At 39.5% G+C, this 18,567-nt stretch overlaps 2 protein-coding genes across 10 annotated transcripts in view; one reads left to right on the top strand and one right to left on the bottom strand.

The window, feature by feature from the left end:
* Positions 1-18,567, top strand: part of TP53BP1 (tumor protein p53 binding protein 1) — a 91,213-nt gene that overhangs the window by 19,161 nt on the left and 53,485 nt on the right. For 2 of the 9 annotated variants that reach the window (XM_055556229.1, XM_055556230.1), the window contains exons 1-9: positions 2,136-3,687; positions 4,261-4,445; positions 4,648-4,741; positions 4,971-5,055; positions 13,015-13,145; positions 13,813-13,971; positions 14,313-14,412; positions 15,950-16,113; positions 17,807-17,936. In XM_055556229.1, coding sequence (XP_055412204.1) covers positions 3,681-3,687; positions 4,261-4,445; positions 4,648-4,741; positions 4,971-5,055; positions 13,015-13,145; positions 13,813-13,971; positions 14,313-14,412; positions 15,950-16,113; positions 17,807-17,936 — 1,055 coding nt within the window. In that variant the 5' untranslated portion in view covers positions 2,136-3,680. Of the gene's footprint in view, positions 1-2,061; positions 3,688-3,976; positions 4,099-4,260; positions 4,446-4,647; positions 4,742-4,970; positions 5,056-13,014; positions 13,146-13,812; positions 13,972-14,312; positions 14,413-15,949; positions 16,114-17,806; positions 17,937-17,966; positions 18,103-18,567 lie in introns of those variants that run through there. The other 7 variants (XM_055556226.1, XR_008705481.1, XM_055556233.1 and 4 more) reach the window with 7 other exon arrangements.
* SERF2 (small EDRK-rich factor 2) overlaps positions 1-18,567 on the bottom strand; it is a 202,927-nt gene that overhangs the window by 177,798 nt on the left and 6,562 nt on the right. The window lies entirely within an intron of this gene.

The raw sequence follows: 18,567 nt of genomic DNA, 5'->3' as shown, positions 1-18,567 counted from the left end.
TTAACAGGAGGACTTTCTGTAGAGATGATACAGACCAGTTAAGATTGCTTCCACTGCAGGGGTTGCAGGGCCCTATTGGAGAATCCCAGGGATGGGGAAGCCTGGTGGGCTGCTGTCTGTGGGGTCACACAGAGTCGGACACGACTGAAGTGACTTAGCATAGCATAGCACAGCACTAAGCATATCAGCCTGGTGTTAAGAAGTTAATATATCAGAGGTAATTATTGACTACTTTAGGCAATTTGCTTTCACATTTTGATCATCACCTCTTTATTGACTTAATTTCTTCATAAGGGTGGGAAGTTGACAACTTTTCATTTTTCTCCATATTATTTTTCTCTTCATATTATTTTAATTATTATGAATTTCTAGGACACTAGGGACACCCATATTTATTACTCAAAAATACATTCTAAAATGAGAAAGTTTTGTGTCAACTCTTTTGCCATTTCTCTGTTAAGTGTTCCTCCTCAATCATGTATATATAAATCAGACATATATATAAAATATATATATGTAAATCAGATATATAAAACCTCTGGTTATATAGAGGTTATATATAGGTTAGACTGGGTTCTCACAGATTGTGAGACATCGTGCAAATTATGTTATCTCTCTAATTTTGAGTGTCCTCATCTGTAACCCTCAGAGTTATGAAGCTTTTAGGTGAGATAGTGAATGTAAAACAGAGCACATGCCTGACACACAGTAAAACTGTAATACAGTTATTAATTATATCAATATTATTGGTCTATGCCTGGGTATGATTGTATAGGTCCACGTGCAACAGAAGACAGCCTAGAGGTCAGAATCAATTACATGTTAAATGTAAGTTTGTAATAATTTAATATTGCAGCTTAAAAGGGGTATATTTTAGTTTATCATTAAATTTACTCATCTTCAGTAAAGTTCTCTGCCGCTGAGCTTCAGGGAAAACCATGAAGCAAATATAAAGGCTGGTGAATAGTGTCTGTGAGGTAGTATTAAACCATCTAGGGTTCTTTTGCTTAGAGAAGTCTGTGAGGAGACCTCAGGAAAAGACTATCTAGCTCTTTATGTAGCATTTATGTTCATTGTTTGATTGATAGAATTATTGGGACAGCTGAGATGATCCTAGTCTTAGGAGAATTTGTCCAGGTTTTAAAATTACCAATTAAGGACAATATGAGTGAAAATGGCTCTAAGTTCTAGAATAAAGAATTTAGATTATATGATTAGAAGAAAAATTTCTGACAATGAGATTTGTTAAACTTCAAAGTGAGTTAACATGGGGTTTGATGAAATTTTCTTGTCTGGGAGAACTTTAGAGGTAGATTAGATTTCTTGGGGGTGGCTTAGGTAAAGATGCACCTGTAGACAGGCAGATATGCTGATGGTCCTTTGCAGTCTAAGAGTCAGTAAAGGCCTTTGGATCACCTAACTGTGATCAGTCACAGCCTCAGTGGGTAATCATCCTGCCTGCATTTTCTGATCTCTTTGGGCAATTTAATGATTAATTTAATTATCATCCTGCTTAACAAGGAATTCACAGTTCTTTTTAAAAAAGTCTTGCTTTATTTAGTAATGGGAATGGCTCAGGCTCATTTATTTATCTATTTTTAGCCACGTTTGTGCTCAGTTGTGTTAACTGAGCACAACCACTGTTTGCAACCACATGGGGTGTAGCCCAGAAGGCTCCTTGTTCATGGAATTTTCTAGGCAAGAATACTGGAGTGGGGTTCCATTTCCTTCTCCAGGGATCAAACCCATATCTCTTGCATCTCCTTCATTGGCAGGCAAATTCTTTACCACTGGGTCACCTGGGAAGCCATGCTTATTGAAGTTTAATTTACCCTTTTTAGTACAGTTTTGTAAGTTTTGACAAACACATACAGTTGTTTGTCAAATAATCAAGAAAGTCTACCTATTTATGTCCTGCTTGGAGATGGAAGATGCAACAGCAGGACAGAAAAGACCCAAAATATAGTGACTGTGGAGAATTTTTATGGGAATCAAGGTCAAAATTTGCATACAACAGGACATGATTGTGTCCTCTCAAATCAAGCAGATAAATTCACTTTGTCTATCTAGTGTAGTCAATATTGACCTTACCTGGTTCTTGTAGGACTGCATTTATTTGGTCACTGGTCTTCTGCTACACTAGGAGTAGGAGGGAAGACAGGAGTCAGTTATAAAGGATTTGAGGTTTAAGAAGTGGGATATGTCTCTGTATGCTCCTTTCCATTTTTGTTCCACTAATAAAACATTCTGGGGACCCTAATTATATTCTAGTTATAGCAACAGTAGATTCTAGATTTTTCAGGACAGTTTCATTTCAAAGAGTCTGTCCTTTTGTTCCCACAAGTAACATATACTCAGATGACATGCTTTGATTTTTGTTTGGAAAATACGATCAATGTAATTTATAACAGGAGGGAGAAGATTGGTTGATATGAAGCTCCACTTCAGCTTAGCCTATATCAAGTGTTGGGTATTTTCCAGAATTAGAGAATCATGGTTGGACTGTGCTTAAGTCATTCTGAGTCTGGGGTAGAGACAGAGAAAACTACTTCCTATTGAATACCTACTATGTATATGCCTGGCAGCGTGCTGGGTGCTTTCCCTATTGACAGCTGCTCTGGCTAGAATTCCATCTCAGATCCAACCACCTTTTAAATTAAAAACAGAAAACAAAAATACCCTCCCCAAAACAATATATTCCTCATGGGACCTCCTTCAATAATACAAGTCACAGCTGCCACACCCTCTATAAGACCCTAGCACCATAATTAGGATATAGACTCTCAGGGCTTGGAGGGATCTTTGAGGTCATTTAGTTAAAGAGCAGCAGCTGTTCTCTTCATCACCGACAGTTACTGTGCTCAGTTATCTCAAACGGAGGTGCAAAAAATGTCTGGGGTCATGGTCTCTGTAGGCTGCAATTCCACAAAAGATAGGTCACCGATAAGCAAATATGAAGCTTGAACTATGTTCCAGACTGGAAAGGGCAATGGGGGGAAAATATGGCTTAGCAGGACCCTCAGACAATGTAAATAGGAAAAAAAAAAGAACTGGTGGAGACGTATTTAATGTGTGCCCTTGAATTCAAGTAGAGGCCTAAGAAGGGGATCCTGGTTGACCTGGCAAACCCCGAAGAGTCCTCTCTCTCTTCAGTTTCACTAGCTCTGAAATTCTAGCCATCCTTCTTTGCCCTTTTATTAGAAAGCCAGGAAACCTTTTCCACGGAAGAGGGTGAGAGTAGGGTCTTATGGTGCATGAACAATTTAAAAAAATGGTCTTTTCTCTTATGTCTGAGCAGTGGTACAGACAACCGTCCTGGAGAGGCAGCGGACTATATTTCATGCCCTCTCAAGGTCCCTTCGGTTCAAGGATACTGTCATTCTCCAGCTATACTAGAGGGAGGGCCTGCAAAGTCCAGGCTGCCATGGAAACACGCCGCCGTGTTCCTTTTTCTTACGTGGGGCGGGGCACTCCGACTCAGTCGCCAGTTACCCACAGCCTTTCTTGAGTGGCGGGCAGCAGCAGCGAATGAGCGAGCCGATGCTGCGTGACGCGACGGGAAAGGGGGAGTTCGCGGCCGGTGGCGGCGGTGGCTACAGCGGCGACCTGGGGATAGAGCTGGAGGGACCTGGGGAGCGTGCGGAAACCTCTAGGACGAGAGCGAGGGACCTCCCGCCGGGATGCCTGGTACCGTGTGGGGAAAAGTGGGGGAGTAGTCGGCTCTGAAGGCTTGGGCTTCGCGTCTGAAGGGGTGGCAAACCGGAGGGGGCGGGGTGGCAAGCATGGCGGCGGTGACGGGGGAAGGGTTGGAGGGCCCCAAGGAGGGGGTGGGGTAGCACTCGCTAGGAAGACCCGGGTGGTCGTGAGGAAGCAGGGACGGCTGTAGGGGTTCAGACGATCAGAGGTTTTCCAAAGATGCTTTTTGGGGAGCGGTAGAGGCGCCTGAAGGACGTAGGGAGAGTTGTGGGGGATGGAAAAAAGGGGCGGGGAGAGTAGAGGTTAGGAAGGAGGGGAAAGGGTGTCTACGCGAAGGTGATGGAAGGGGAGAGAAGGGTAGGCAGGCTGATTGTAAGCAGGAGGAAATCGGGCCGTTGGCAGGTATGACAGGAAAGTGCTTATGTACAATGTTGTAATAGGAAGAGTCTTACACTCGTCCCCCTTTCCAAGTCTCGTACTTAACTGCCTCATTATTTTAAGCTCAGACTGCGTGAGGAAGGCTAGTAGGTTACACGGAACTGATCTTTTGTTATTCCATTCCAGGGGAGCAGATGGACCCTACTGGAAGTCAGTTGGATTCAGATTTCTCTCAGCAAGACACTCCTTGCCTGATAATTGAAGATTCTCAGCCTGAAAGCCAGGTTCTAGAAGATGATTCTGGTTCTCACTTCAGTGTGCTAGCTCGACACCTTCCTAATCTTCAGACGCACAAAGAGAACCCTGTGTTGGTGAGTGATAGGTGCTTGGAAATGATTGAGTAGATTCCCACCCCACCCCTAATCTAGACCAGCCTGCAAACGTAAGTACTTAGGAGATCACTATCTTTTGGGTAAAGTTGGTTGGAAAATGAAATCTATATTTTCACAAAAATATATCTCGTTTTGGATTATCTCATATATAGTGGATATATTGTGCATGTATATTTTTTAGGATGTTGAGTCCAATACTGAGCAAACAGCTGAAGAAGAACAAGGAGACAGTAATAGTGGCTTCAATGAGCATCTGAAAGAAAACAAAGCCGCAGGTGAGATCCCTTTGCAAGGGTGCTCTTATTGGAGTTGGGTAGATTTAAATATTATGTAATTGTGGTGAGGTATGTAAGGAAGTCTAGCACAATGTCTGGTGTGTAGTAGGTACGCACAAGGTTGGTTTTCTAATACAGCTGATTAGATTGGTATTGTCCACATTCCTGAATTTGTGTTAAAGTTTGGTGGTAAATGCCTTTTGTGCTAATATCCAGTTATTTTTTTCAGACTCTATGGATTCTTCTCATTTGGACACACGTGGTTCCATCAGTCAGGTCATTGAACAGTTACCTCAGCCAAATAGGAAAAGCAGGTATATTAGTGTTTGGAGGAATTTATTTAAATGTATTACTGGATCAGTTCTTTTATCTGTGCCTGTTGTCTTGCCCTAGGATAAAAGGATTTATTTTTGTGGAGCAGGAAATTTGATTTGAGGATTGTTTTAACTAGCATTCTATTGGTACTTAAGCTGGAATCTCTTTTGTGAAGGTAGCAACTTTTTTGCACCTATATTATTCAAATTGTGATCTGTCTTGTGCGTGTGAAACAGAATAAGAATTCCAAAAAAAAAAATAAATAAATAAGAATTCCTCATTCTTAGCTTGGATATGACTTATTAATAGGAAAAATAATAAAAAAATGAAGATATATTATCAAAAGTTAGGCATGGTTTCTACCAACCAAAGAATCTTCACAAGTTTTAGACCCAGAATGTTTAATTCATACTCTTAACAGTATTCACTTTTTACTTTGTCTCTTGTAAATCTTTAATATTGCCCATTTGTGAATTTATCCTCTCTGTTAGGTACTAGTCCGGATGTTTGATATATACTGCCATTTAATTTCATCCTTAAAGAGTTGTATAATGAACACATTACATTACTTCTGTTACTGAGTGCTTTTGTTCTTAGACCCAACCACTTCAATCATTTATGTTACTTAGTAGGGGGGAGTGACGGGCAAAGAAGTTAAAAACCTTACACTAGAATACATTGCTAGTAAGTGGCAGACCAGGGTTTTGAGTCCTTGTAACTCAAGTGCCTCTCTTTCTTTATGATTATTCAGCGCCTAAATTCTTCTAAGATCAAGGAAGGACGCAAGAGTTTTAGAGTGGTGGAATAGAAAAGGGAGGTTGTTAGGAGAATGTTAGTTTGAGGTGAAAGGCTACGATTTTTATCTCAAAAATAAATATTTTTTTGTGTGTATGTGTTCTATTTAATACTCTGTGTTTGCACTTTAAATTTTTCTCTCAAATCATCAATTGGACACTTTAGAACAATCCGCAAATTGGTGGAGTTACTTTGGCCTGCAGGTGGGTTCTAGTTGGCCCATACATGGTTGTTAAAATATATTTGAATTAATTGATAGAATTTAAAAATAGGGAAATTTCACATGGAACTTCAGTTTCCCGTTTCTGGGATTACTAGTTCAGAAGTAACACAACTGCTGTATTATTGGCAACAGTTGGCTAGAGCTGTGAGTAGCAGCCAGTCTCTGCTTAGATGGGACATGAGTGCTGTGGTCTGTCATAGTGCCTGTAACTCACTGTTGTACCTGGACACTGAGGCCAGCTGTTCTTTTTTCTCATTTTCCTAGGGCTTGTACTTTTGTTCTTAAACCCAACCACTTCAATCATTTATGTTACCTTTCTTTGCTTTTTGTAGGCGTTTAAGTTTTTCTGATACCTCTTTAGGATCCACGTGCCAGGCTTATCTATGTTTTTGTGGCTCAGGACCCGGGTTTGAACCACTGGGGACAGAATGCGTGCGTACCCATTGTTATAAATGGATGGTACTGTTTTGAGAATTCTCATGCTACTTTTCCCTTTTTGCATGAACATGTTGCTCTTTCTTTAAAAAAAAAAAAATACTTGAATGCTTACATTCAGTAAACATGCAAGCACTGTGGCGGGTGTTTTAAATCATCTTTGCCATCATGGAGTTTACACTTTAATAGGAGAGACATATGTTGAATAATTACATAAATAGTTATTCAGTGAAAATTGTGATCATTGTAAACAGGGAAAAAATAGGATATATGACCTAATCTGGGGGATAAGGGAAAACCTTTTTGAGAAGATGATGTAAATTATAAATACAAATTTGTTAGGCATAGTTGAAGGGATGGGGAGAAGTGGGGCATGTGGGAGGAGGAGCTTTCCAGACAGAGGGAACAGCATGTGAAAAGGCCACGAAACTGCAAAGAATGTGGGGTTGATTCCAAAACAGTGAAAGCTCTAGAAAACACATGTGTACTGATCTCTTTATGTTGTCTTTATTCGTTACAGCAGACATTTTGAAAAGCTGCTTGTGAGTTTTATACATCATAAAATTGCAAAAGATCTTCCTCTCTTTATCTGTTGTCTTGCTGATGTAAGCCTTTGGTCCTAAACATGAAGCGTTGTAAAATATGCTGAAGATATTTTTATTTCTGTTAAACGCTTAAAAAATTGAGATGATGATGAATATTTATTTTTATTTATTTGGACACGCTGGGTCTTGGTTGCGTCAGGGCTGTGGCACACGGGATCTTCGATCTTTGTGGTGGTGTGCGGGATCTTTAGTTGTGGTGTGCAAACCCTCCGTTGCAGCTTGTGGGATCCAGTTCCCTGACCAAGGATTGGACCTGGGTCCACTGCATTGGGAGTGTGGAGTCATAGCCATTGGACCACCAGAGAAGTCCCGGGATGATTATAGATTTACATGCTTTTGTAAGAAATAGCACAGAGATTTTTTGTATACTTTTCCCAGTTTTCCCCAGTGGTACCATTTTGCAGAACTATAGTATAATTTCACAACCAGAATATCAGCATTGCTAAAATTCAATGAAATGATTCAGAGTTCTCTAGTTCTACTTGTACTTATGTGTGTAATTTGTATACTGCTCAATTGTCTGTGTAGGTTTATCCACCACTGTGACCAAGATGCTAACAGTTCCAACACCACAAGGAGCTCTAGTGTTGCCCTTTTACAACCACATCCATCCCCTTCACCTGCACGTGAACCCCTGGCAACCAGTAGTTAGCACCATCCTCGGGACTTCCCTGGTGGTCCAGTGGTTAAAACTCCATGCTTTCAATCCTGGGGCTATAAGTTTGATCCCTGGTTGGGAAACTGAGATCCTACATGCTGCAAGGAGCAGCCAAAAAAAATTAAAGACCATCCTCGATTGGTAAAGTTTTGTCACTTAAAATCTTATGTAAATAAGATCATATAGTATATAATTTTTGAAGGTTGGATTTTTTCAAACTGCGTACTAGAGATCTATCTGAGTTGTTGCATGTATCAGTGGTTTGTTTTATTGCTGAGTAGTGTTCCCTGGTATGGATGTACCACAATTTGTTTAACCATTTACCCGTTGATGGAGATCTGGGTTGATTCTAGTTTTTGGCTAGCATAAATAAAGCTGCTATGAACATTTGCCTACAGGTTTTTATAAGTCTTCATATCTCTAGGATAAATGGCCAGGGGGACAGTTGCTAAGTCACATGGTAGTTGCATGTTTTTTATTTTTATTTTTTTAAGAAATGCTGATCTGTTTTCTAGAGTGGTTGTATCATTTTACAGTTCCACTGGCATTGGACATCCAATTTCTGTCCATTCTCACCAGCATTTGGTGTTGTCACTCTTTTAGGCATTCTGATAATTGTTGTTGCTCTTTTATTTTAGCCATTCTGATAGTGTGTGGTGATATCTCATTTTGTTTGTGTGTGTGTGTGTTTTTAACAATTTTGTTTATTTACTTATTTTTGGCTGTGCTGGGTCTTTGTTGCTGTGCAGGCTTTTCTCTAGTTGCGGTGAGTGGGCTTCTCGTTGCAGAGTGGCTTCTCTTGCTGCAGATCCTGGACTCTAGGCACGAAGGCTTCAGTAGTTGTGGTTCCAGAGCTCTAGAGCACAGGCTCAGTAGTTGTGGCGACAGGGCCTTACTCGCTTCGAGGCATGTGGGATCTTCCTGGATCAGGGATTGAACCAGTGTCTCCTGCATTGGCAGGTGGATTCTTTACCACTGAGCCACCAGGAAAGCCCTCATTGTGGTCTTAATTTGCATTTCCTTAGTGGCTAATGCAGAGACGGCAATGGCACCGCACTCCAGTACTCTTGCCTGGAAAGTCCCATGGGCATAGGAGCCTGGTGAGCTGCAGTCCATGGGGTCGCTAGGAGTCAGACACGACTGAGCGACTTCACTTTCACTTTGATGCATTGGAGAAGGAAATGTCAACCCACTCCAGTGTTCTTGCCTGGAGAATCCCAGGGACGGGGGAGCCTGGTGGGCTGCCGTCTCTGGGATCGCACAGAGTCGGACACAACTGAAGCAACTTAGCAGCAGCAGCAGCAGCAGTGGCTAATTAGCAGCAGCAGCAGCAGCAGCAGTGACTGATGATGTTGAACATCTTTTCACATGCTTCTTTGCATCTGTACATCCTCTTCAAGGAAATGTCTGTTCATATCTTTTGCCTATTTTGTAATTGGGTTTTATTTTATTGTGTTTTGAGAATTCTTATATTCTGTGTACTAGTTCTTTGTAGGATATGTGGTTTGCAAATATTTTCTCTCTGGCTTGTCTTTTCATTAAGAGGTTTTTTTTTCATGGAGCATGTTTTTAATTTTGATGAGGTCTGTTAAATGCTTTTAACAGAGAAATATAAATGCATAGATTATTTTAAAAATAACATAATAAAAATCGAAGAGTCCATTCCCACTGTTAGCTCCCTTTCACAGAAGTAATCCTTTTTACCAAAGAGGTAACCCTTTTTAAGTGTCTGTTTTTACTTCTCTGGGAGGTTATCTTTTTAGCTTTTAATATTGTAAAACTAAGTAACGATACAGTATTGCCATTTCTTGTTTAATCAGATTCAGACATTTGAGTTCTGTAATGAAAGATGAGGTTTAACTCACAACAACACTTTTCTAATTTTAAAATATATATATTTATTTATTTATGGCTGTGTAGGGCCTTCGTTCTGGCGTGGGCTCTGTAGTTGTGGTGTATGGAATCTTAGTTCCCTGATGAGGATTGAACCTGCACCCCATGCATTGGGAGGCGGATTCCTAACAGTTGGACCACCAGGGAAATCCCAGCACACTCCTAACTTTTGATAATAATTATGTTAGTTTTTTTATTGGCTAGATTTATATTTCTAAATGGTATATTTAAACATTTGTTTTCTTTTTCCATCAGTTTTGGATATTGGACAAAATCTGATTTATTTCAGATCTGCTCTGATTCACCTAATCATTCTACAAATATTTATTGCGTATTTCCTATATGCCAAGCACTTTTGAGTTTTGGAAATATAGAGTGATCAGAAGAGATAAAAAACTTTAGACCTTAATGTAGCTTATATTCTTTTATGGGACATAGCAGTTATCTGATAGATATGTAAAAATCTATAGTGTCTTACACTCTGATAGGGCCGCAGAGAAAAATAAAGTGGAGAATTGGATGGGAAACATCAGTGGAGTTGCAAGTTTAGAAAAGGTGACTTAGGGGATGCTTCCCTGATGTGACATTTGACTAAAAATCTTAAGTGATCTCTGCTGTTATTTGAATAAATGTAATCTGCACATAGAGAACAGCAAATGCGAAGGCCCTGAGGGAAGAGTGTGCTGGGATATTTGAGAAATGACGAGGAGGTTAGTGTGGCTGCCTTGGAGTGCTGGAGAGGAGTGGGAAAAGAGGTCAGAGAAGTAAGGGGGGAGCCAGAATATATAAGGCCTTATGGATCATTGTGAGGCATTTAGCTGTTACTTTTAGTGAGATAGGAAGGTGTTTAATAGCTTTGATCAGAGGAATGAGATGCTCTTAGATTTGAACAGCATCACTCTGGATGCTGGATCAAGAATAGACTAATAACTGGATAAAGCTGGGAAAAATAAAAAAGAAGCTATTCAAGCTAAAAATAAAATCTGAAGGGAGAGCAAGGGCAGAGGCAGAAAGACCAACTAGGAGACTCTTGAAATAATTTAGGCAAAATGTGACAGTGGCTGGACCAGTGTAGAAGTAGGATGAGAAGTGTGAGCTTCTGGGTTTTTGAAATTAGGATTCAAAGTCAAATTGGATGTTAAGTATGAGGGAAATGAAGGCGGTAACGGCGGTGCCACATTTTTGGTTTGGAAACTAGAAGAATGGAGTTGCTGTTGATTGAGATGTAGAAGATCCAATAGGAAGGTCAGTTACAGGCTTGTTAAAGTTGCGCTGCCTTTTCAGTTGTCAGTTGGAGGCAGTTGATGATGTGAAAGTCTAGAGCTCAGGAGGAAGGTCTAAGCTGGAGATTAAAAATTGCAGAGTCATAAGCGTATGGATGGTATTCAAGGCCATGAGCATGGATAAGATCACTAAAGGGGTGAGTGCAGGTGAAGAAGAGGTTCAAGGACTCATTGTGCCCAGCAGCATTTAGAGGTTAGGGACGTGAAGAAAACCATCAACAGAGGCTGAAGAAGATCCAGGGTGTGTGATTAGTGCTGTCTTTTTTTGCTCTTCTACTTTTTTGTCATACATGTTCTTGACTGACTTTCCCTATATTTCCCAGGGTCTTGCATCTGGTCCTCCCAGTTGTGTAGGTAATGTTCTATTTTATTTTGTGAAAGTCTTTACTTAGTCCTTCTTCTCTTCCTTGGATCATGGTTCCCAACTTTGCAAATCCATGTTTTCATCTCTTTCATGCTTATTAAACTTATGTTTAATGGTCTTTATGTGAAATGTTAAATGGATAGAAAGTTAAAAGGAAACAAAAAATGTCATCTATAATTCTGCCACCCAGAGGCTAATTCCTGTAAATATTTTGGCTTCTTTTCTCTCTTTTTTTTTGGTGCACTTGATTTACATAGTTGAGATGTGGAAGGTAAAAGTTTGTGTGTTTCTTGACCTTTTTGCTTATCAATACGAGCAGTTAATTCTCCCTGACAATTAAAGCTCTTACTAACATTTGCCCATGATTTTTGTTGTAAAAGTTATGCATTTTTTCCTGTGTGTGTATAAAACATACTGTTTTGGGGGGCTGGATCATTTGAAATTAAGTTGCAGAAATCATAGTTCCCCTCAAATACTTTAGAATTCATCCCCTAAGAAAAGTACATTATCCTGTGTAATCATAATACCCTTAGCATGCCTAATATCGATTCCATAATACCTAATAATGTAGTTCATGTTCATATTTTCCCAGTTGTCTCAAAGATGTCTTTATATACATAAATTTTTTGTTTTGTTTGGATTATATATATCTATTTTGTCCAGTATCTGGTCCAGATATACAATTTACACATTGTATTTGTTTTTTTTGAACATATTTAACAGCTGCATAAATTCCATTTTATGGATTATGAAATTAGTTATTTACCTACTGTTGGGCTTACAGTGGGTTATTAATCACAGTGAACTTTGAAAGTGAGTTTGTATAAGGATCTTTTCATATTTTAAGCTATTTCTTAAAATTGAAATTACTAGGTATGAACATTTTTTAGAGCTCTTGATACATATTTTCTAGTTCTTCAGAAAGGTTCTATTAGTTTACACTCTCACGAAGAGTATGTGGTAATGCTAGTCATACCTCAACAGTACTGAATAGTAGGACAATATTTACAGGGTTTTTTTTTCTAATTTGATTGGCAACTAATGGTTTCTCTGATTTCTTATGTGTTTTAAGATACTTGTATTTCTGTTTTTTTTTGTGAGTTGTCTCTTTTGTTTGCATTTATATCTTAGGCTTCTTATAAATTCCTTGTATTTTATGAAGATGATTCTTTTGTTATATTGTTGCAGATATTTTTTCCTAATTGTTTATGTCTTATACTTTTGTTTATCATTTTTTGGCCTGTGATGTTAACCTGAATTTTTTCCTCAAACGCTGTGTGGGTCTATGTTATGTGTTCTACAAATTTTTGCAAAAATGCCTTTGTTAATTGTGTTCTGTTTAACAGCTGTATTTTAGAGCCCCTTCTCTGCACATCTAATGCGCATCTTTTGTCAGTAATTCTCTTGAGTGTGAGATTTTTCTGTCCCTGCTCATGTTTTTTTCAGAGAAAGATAAAAATGAAGTATGTTTGTTTCTTCCTTCTGACTCATGTTTGTATTAATTCTGTACAGTGTTTTGAGTTGTTAACCTTTTAGGTGGTTTCTGTAGAAAGAAGCAGTAATGGGGTGAGGTTTTTTTACTTTTTCATATTTACTTAAAAAGTGGTATGATGTGTGGGGAGTCACAGAAAAATTCAGAGTTCTTTGAGCAGGGTATCCGATCCTATATGGGAATACATGATTGTGTCTTTTTGCTGTGTAGTGTTTTGGAAATGTCAGTGGAATCTGCTCCTCCTGTAAGTGAAGAGAAGGAAGAAGAGGTGGAAGAGAAGGAGAAAGAGGAAAAGGAAGAAGATATTCCAGATGATACCACACACTCCCTTAGTGCTGAAGGTAACTTATGCCTTTTTCAGGATAGTAGAGTGGTCTAGTCCCTTTAACAAGAACATTGCAAATGCCTCAATTTCTCCTTAGCAGGCTGTAGATGTCTCATCATTAAATTAAGTATAGTCATTAGGAAATTTGCTAGTAGTCTAAGATATTCCACCTAATTTGTTGTTCAGGAATTTTTAGCTCATTGTTTGGCCTCCTTTCTGCATATTGACTCCTACTCCTTTTGTATTCATTCATTTTTCAGATATTTGGGAGATGTATGCCTTGTAGGGTGGAATACAATCTGAACTACACTGCCGTGCGTGTGTGTTTATGCGTGCGTGTGTGGCATTTATGTATTCCTTTAGAAAGTAGACATAGTCTGCCTTTATTAGGTATTTGTAAGGTTTTATAGTTCACAGTTTTTTGCTTCATTATGCATTCCCCCCCCCCCTTTGCTTTCAGTGCTTTTATTCTTAATTTTATTTTGAAAAAACTTGCAGAGGTGGGGCAGGGCTTTGATGTGAAGGACTTAATATGGCTTTTGCTGAAGGGTAGCTGATGGGCTGCCGTCTATGGGGTCGCACAGAGTCGGACACGACTGAAGCGACTTAGCAGCAGCAGCAGCAGCACCTTGCATAGTGTATAATATGGGATGATTCCTGATTTCTTGGGGTTTTCTTCCTAGATCCTGCCTCATCACAGATGGGCTTTGGGGTTCTGGAACTCTCCCAGAGCCAGGATATTGAAGAACAAACTGTACCATATGAAATAGACAGAGAGCCTCTACAGTCAGTAACCACCAACTCTGGATATACTCGGCTATCTGATGTGGATGCTAATATTGGTACGTAATGTGTGTTCTGGCATTTAGAATTGTTTATAAGTATTTTCCTCCCATGCTAGTTGTGTTTTTCATGTATTTTATGGCTATGTAAGTTAAGGTAACCTAAGTATAGTAAAGTTGCAGAGTTGTCTGGCAAATACGTGTCAGTTGATGGCTTGCATACTAAGGTTTTTTGGTAAGTGGGTAAAGGCTGTTTTCCTTTTTGAAATGATATACCTGTGTCTATTTTCAGTTTGTATTTCTTTCTTTAAAATCTTTGCCCTTTAAAAAGCATTTGGGACTACTTCTAGTATTTTCAAAAAATTAAATATCTCCTTCCTATCTTCTTCTAAAACTTGAAGCAATTAAGCATGAAGAACAGTCTAATGAAGATACTCCCATGGCAGAACAGCCCAGCAAGGATGTCCCTGTGGTGGAAGAGCAAAATTCACCACCTGAAAGGTAAACCAGCTTCTTCCTAGAAAGTGTTTTTGGGTGTTTGTTGTCGGGTTGTACTTATTTCACTTGGCCAGGTGGAAACATTTTTAGAAATTCTTGATTCCCCCCCCCCCACCTTTCCCTGGGCATATTTTTGGTTCAGTAGAAACATTTATTGCTTATGAATTTTTATTATGTCCTTATCTTTAGGCATATTAAAAATCCAATTTATTGCTGTTGTAATTGTGAGGATAAGGATGACCCCTTTATTCTTGGTTGCTTGCTACTCCTCTCTGTTCTTTGTCTGCAGAGGCACCATGTCTCTGTGGGATGTCTTTCTAGCTTCTCTGTTATAGGAGTCACAGGAATATTGTATTTGGAAGTCCACTGTTTTTATACCTGAGGAGCACCCAGATTGCTCTGTGTCCTCAGGTATCCTGCATCTGGTAGTTTATGATATAAGGTAAATAGGGAAGTGTTCTTTCTGCATGTCCTTTAGTCTCTTAACTTGGTAGGAATGACCAGTTGATCTCTTTACTGCCTGTGGTGATTGCTGTATTCCAAACAGCATTATCTCTAGTCAGTAGTTCAGGTTTAGATATGGCAGAGGACAAGTGGGATGTTTCCGTTTGGGAGGAGGGAATGAATAAAGATTTAGTATTCTGTTGTTTCTTCCTTTAGTTAGAACCAGTGGGAAATACGGTACTGAACAAAGTTGAATATAAAGAGAGGTCAGCTTTCTAATGCAAAACACCCAGCTAAACTGCAGCTGACTTTTCCCACTCTTCTTTAGGAAATTGCTCTTTAGCTGATTTTGCTATCCTATTTACTCTGGGGAATGGCTGAGTAGGTAAACCTCATAAGTCTCTGGAAAGGAGCCAGCAGTGAGTGTCTTACACGTGTAAGTAGTATTTGTGGTGAGAGGTTTGATTTGGGTCTTAGGTTGAGTAGGTCAAATCAAAAAGATCAGCAGGGACTTCCCTGATGGTCCAGTAGCTAAGACTCCATGCTCCCAATGCAGGGGGCCTGGGTTCGGTCCCTGGTCAGGGAACTAGATCCTACGTGCTGCAGCTAAAGATCCTTCATGACGCAACAAAGACCTGCCACAAGCAAACAAATATTTAAAAAAGAGAAAAAGGCCAGCAGAAGATAATGTGTGTGGATGATGCAGAGGATAATTTACATCCAGGCCCTTTCTGTGGAAGGTCGTTGTTCCTTCTGGCATTGTTGTGCCCTTGATCACACACCATCATGCACATCTAGATAACAACATGTGTAGCAGAAATCCCTAAACCACTGATCAGAAATCTTGGACAGCATGCAGCATTGCAGTGAGCAGCATGGAGAAAGAGATTTTGCTGTATGAGAGACTGAGACACACTTTGAAAGAGGCTGAGAGCTTTGCTTCATTATAAAGAGTAGCTTATTTCACTTTTAACAAATAGTTTTTGAAGGTTTTGAAATTAATAAAGGAAAACACAGACTAGGAAAAGCTTCTTGGTTCAAAGATGAAAGCCTTTGAACATAGTAATTCTTTCTTCTGGTGATATGAATTTCCTAGGTCAGAGGACATGCCTTCTAGTCCCAAAGTGTCTGCTGCTATGGAAGCAAAAGAACAGACTTCTGCTCAAGAACTTCCAGAAGGTGGGATGCAGGTTCAGAAGTCACCAGAGCCTGAGGTTTTGTCAACCCAGGAAGACTTGTTTGATCAGAGCAATAAAACAGGTACAAATTGTTTGATCAGAGCAATATTGCTACTGCTACGGCTAAGTCACTTCAGTCGTGTCTGACTCTGTGCGACCCCATAGACGGCAGCCCACCAGGCTCCCCCGTCCCTGGGATTCTCCAGGCAAGAGTACTGGAGTGGGGTGCCATTGCCTTCTCTAGTGCATGAAAGTGAAAAGTGAAAGTGAAGTCGCTCAGTCATGTCCAACTCTTAGCGACCCCATGGACTGCAGCCTACCAGGCTCCTCTGTCCATGGGATTTTCCAGGCAAGAGTACTGGAGTGGGGTGCCATTGCCTTCTCTGGATCAGAGCAATAAAACCGGTACAAAGAATAATTAGTTGCTGTAGCTCTTTTTTTCTGAAGGTCTGAACTTTTATTTCTGTTCTGAGGCTACTGTTTTAAGTTAGAAGGCACTTTGTAGGTATGCAGACTTGTTTGTGATACAGAAGGAAAGTATATTTCTAGCTAATTAATGAGAAGGGCTTTTTGGAAATGATTGCTATTGAACATTTTAGCATAATTTTCTTTCTCTTTTGGAAATGGAGATATTGAATAATAATAGCAGATTTAATGTTGTGGACTGAGCAGCTATTTCTGTTATCATGTCTTCAAATCTTAAATAATATGATAATTAAGTGAAGATTTTTATATTCATCTGGGTAACAGTCTACTTACTCATCTGTTTATTAGTTCATATACCACAAATAGGAATTTATGATCTAGCAGAAAGAACATAATACTTTCAGAAGCAGAATGGTATTTGTTTCAGATTTTGTTAACCCCCACCAGTGGCCTGTTCTGCAGCCTCACAGGGCCAAAAAGCTTTAGTCACAATCAGCAAATTATGATGTATTGGTTGTAAGTAGGGAAGAAGAGAAGGTTATATTCCTTTACTGTGTTGTGAATGTGCAGGACATACAGAGGGTCACCATGAAGCCTTTTCTGGACTCTCACTAAAGTTACAAGGTTGTGTTTAAGAAATTTTTTTTTGCAATTAAAACAGCAGATACTCAATTCATTGCTAAGGAGAAGGGACCCACAGGAGACTCTTCATAGTATAAATCACTAATAGCTGCTCATATATCCTTTTACTTAGGCATTAGTATTTTTTCTCTCCTTTGAGGAGCCCAGGTTCTAATCGTGAAAATTGCTGCATTCATATTATCAGGTGTCATACATATTGTTTTGATTTCTCTCATCTGCATCATGGCATGAACTTTACTTCACCTTAGGTAGAACTTGAAATAGAAGACTCACTTACTACAATAGAAACGTCACAAGAAAGAGCAGCCAAGGAGAGGTTTAAGGGTTCTGGCTTTTCCTCTCCAAGCTTCGATCATGATGGAAAGGACTAAGGAGTTTTTCTTGTGAATTCTTTTTTAAAGAAATTCATAATTTATTAGGGAGGGGGGTGTTTAATGGTTACTCAAGACTTGTGTTAGAATGCCATTCTGTTTTGTCAGTTGCTCAGTTGTGTCTGACTCTGACCCCACGGACTGTAGCCCACCAGGCTCCTCTGTCCATGGAATTCTCCAGGCAAGAATACTGGAGTTGGTAGCCATTCCCGTCTCCAGAGGATCAAACCATACATGAATATTACTCTTTTTGTAGTACTGAGTGTTTTTTGTTTTTTGACAGTTCAGTAATGTCAGTATGAGAAGTAAATGCAACTGGAATTTTTTTTTTCTCAGTGGCTTCTGATGGTTGCTCTACTCCTTTAAGGGAGGAAGGTGGGTGTTCTCTGGCCTCCACACCTGCTACCACTTTGCACCTCCTGCAGCTCTCTGGTCAGAGATCCCTTGTTCAGGAGAGTCTTTCCACGTGAGTAAGCCAAAAATAGCCCTTTCAGGGAAACATGTGCATTATGGTCTTAAGGCTAAGGTTGAAAGAACTAAAATTGGTAGTCCAGAAGTCTTTTGAAGCAAAGAAGTAAACTCTAGGCTTAAGAATTTGGGGGAATAAGAACTTACGGAATTATTGAAGACAGGTAGATCTGCTTTCCCATTTGGAGCCCAAAGGTTTTACCAGGGAAGAAATTGCCCAGTTATTTAGAGACTCTTACATGTCTAAAATAAGCTGCTTGCTGCTCCATTTGACTAACAGTTCTTCCCATTTAATGGCATAGGGGTGCAGAAGGGTTATGCTAGAGTTGATAATAATTGGATTTCTTTATCTGTGTGCAGGAGTGAATATTTGTCTCACATCTGCAGTTGAATGGTTTTTTTTAAGCACTTTTCTCATCATGCTTTTCAGTCATAATGTCCTTGTATCCAATCAGTTACTTTCCTTTGTAATTATATGGCTTTTCCCATAATCTTTTTTTATTTTTTTAGTCTGATTTTGGATACGTCTGGTATGAGAAATAGTTATTGAAGTATTACTCATGGCTCTTCTACCAATCTCAGCTGTTTGAGAGAAATACTAATAAGTATTGTTTGAATGACTTAGATAT

This window comes from Bubalus kerabau, chromosome 19 (assembly GCF_029407905.1).
Source record: "Bubalus kerabau isolate K-KA32 ecotype Philippines breed swamp buffalo chromosome 19, PCC_UOA_SB_1v2, whole genome shotgun sequence".
Taxonomy (NCBI): domain Eukaryota; kingdom Metazoa; phylum Chordata; class Mammalia; order Artiodactyla; family Bovidae; genus Bubalus; species Bubalus kerabau.
This window is presented reverse-complemented; position numbering and strand designations above follow the sequence as displayed.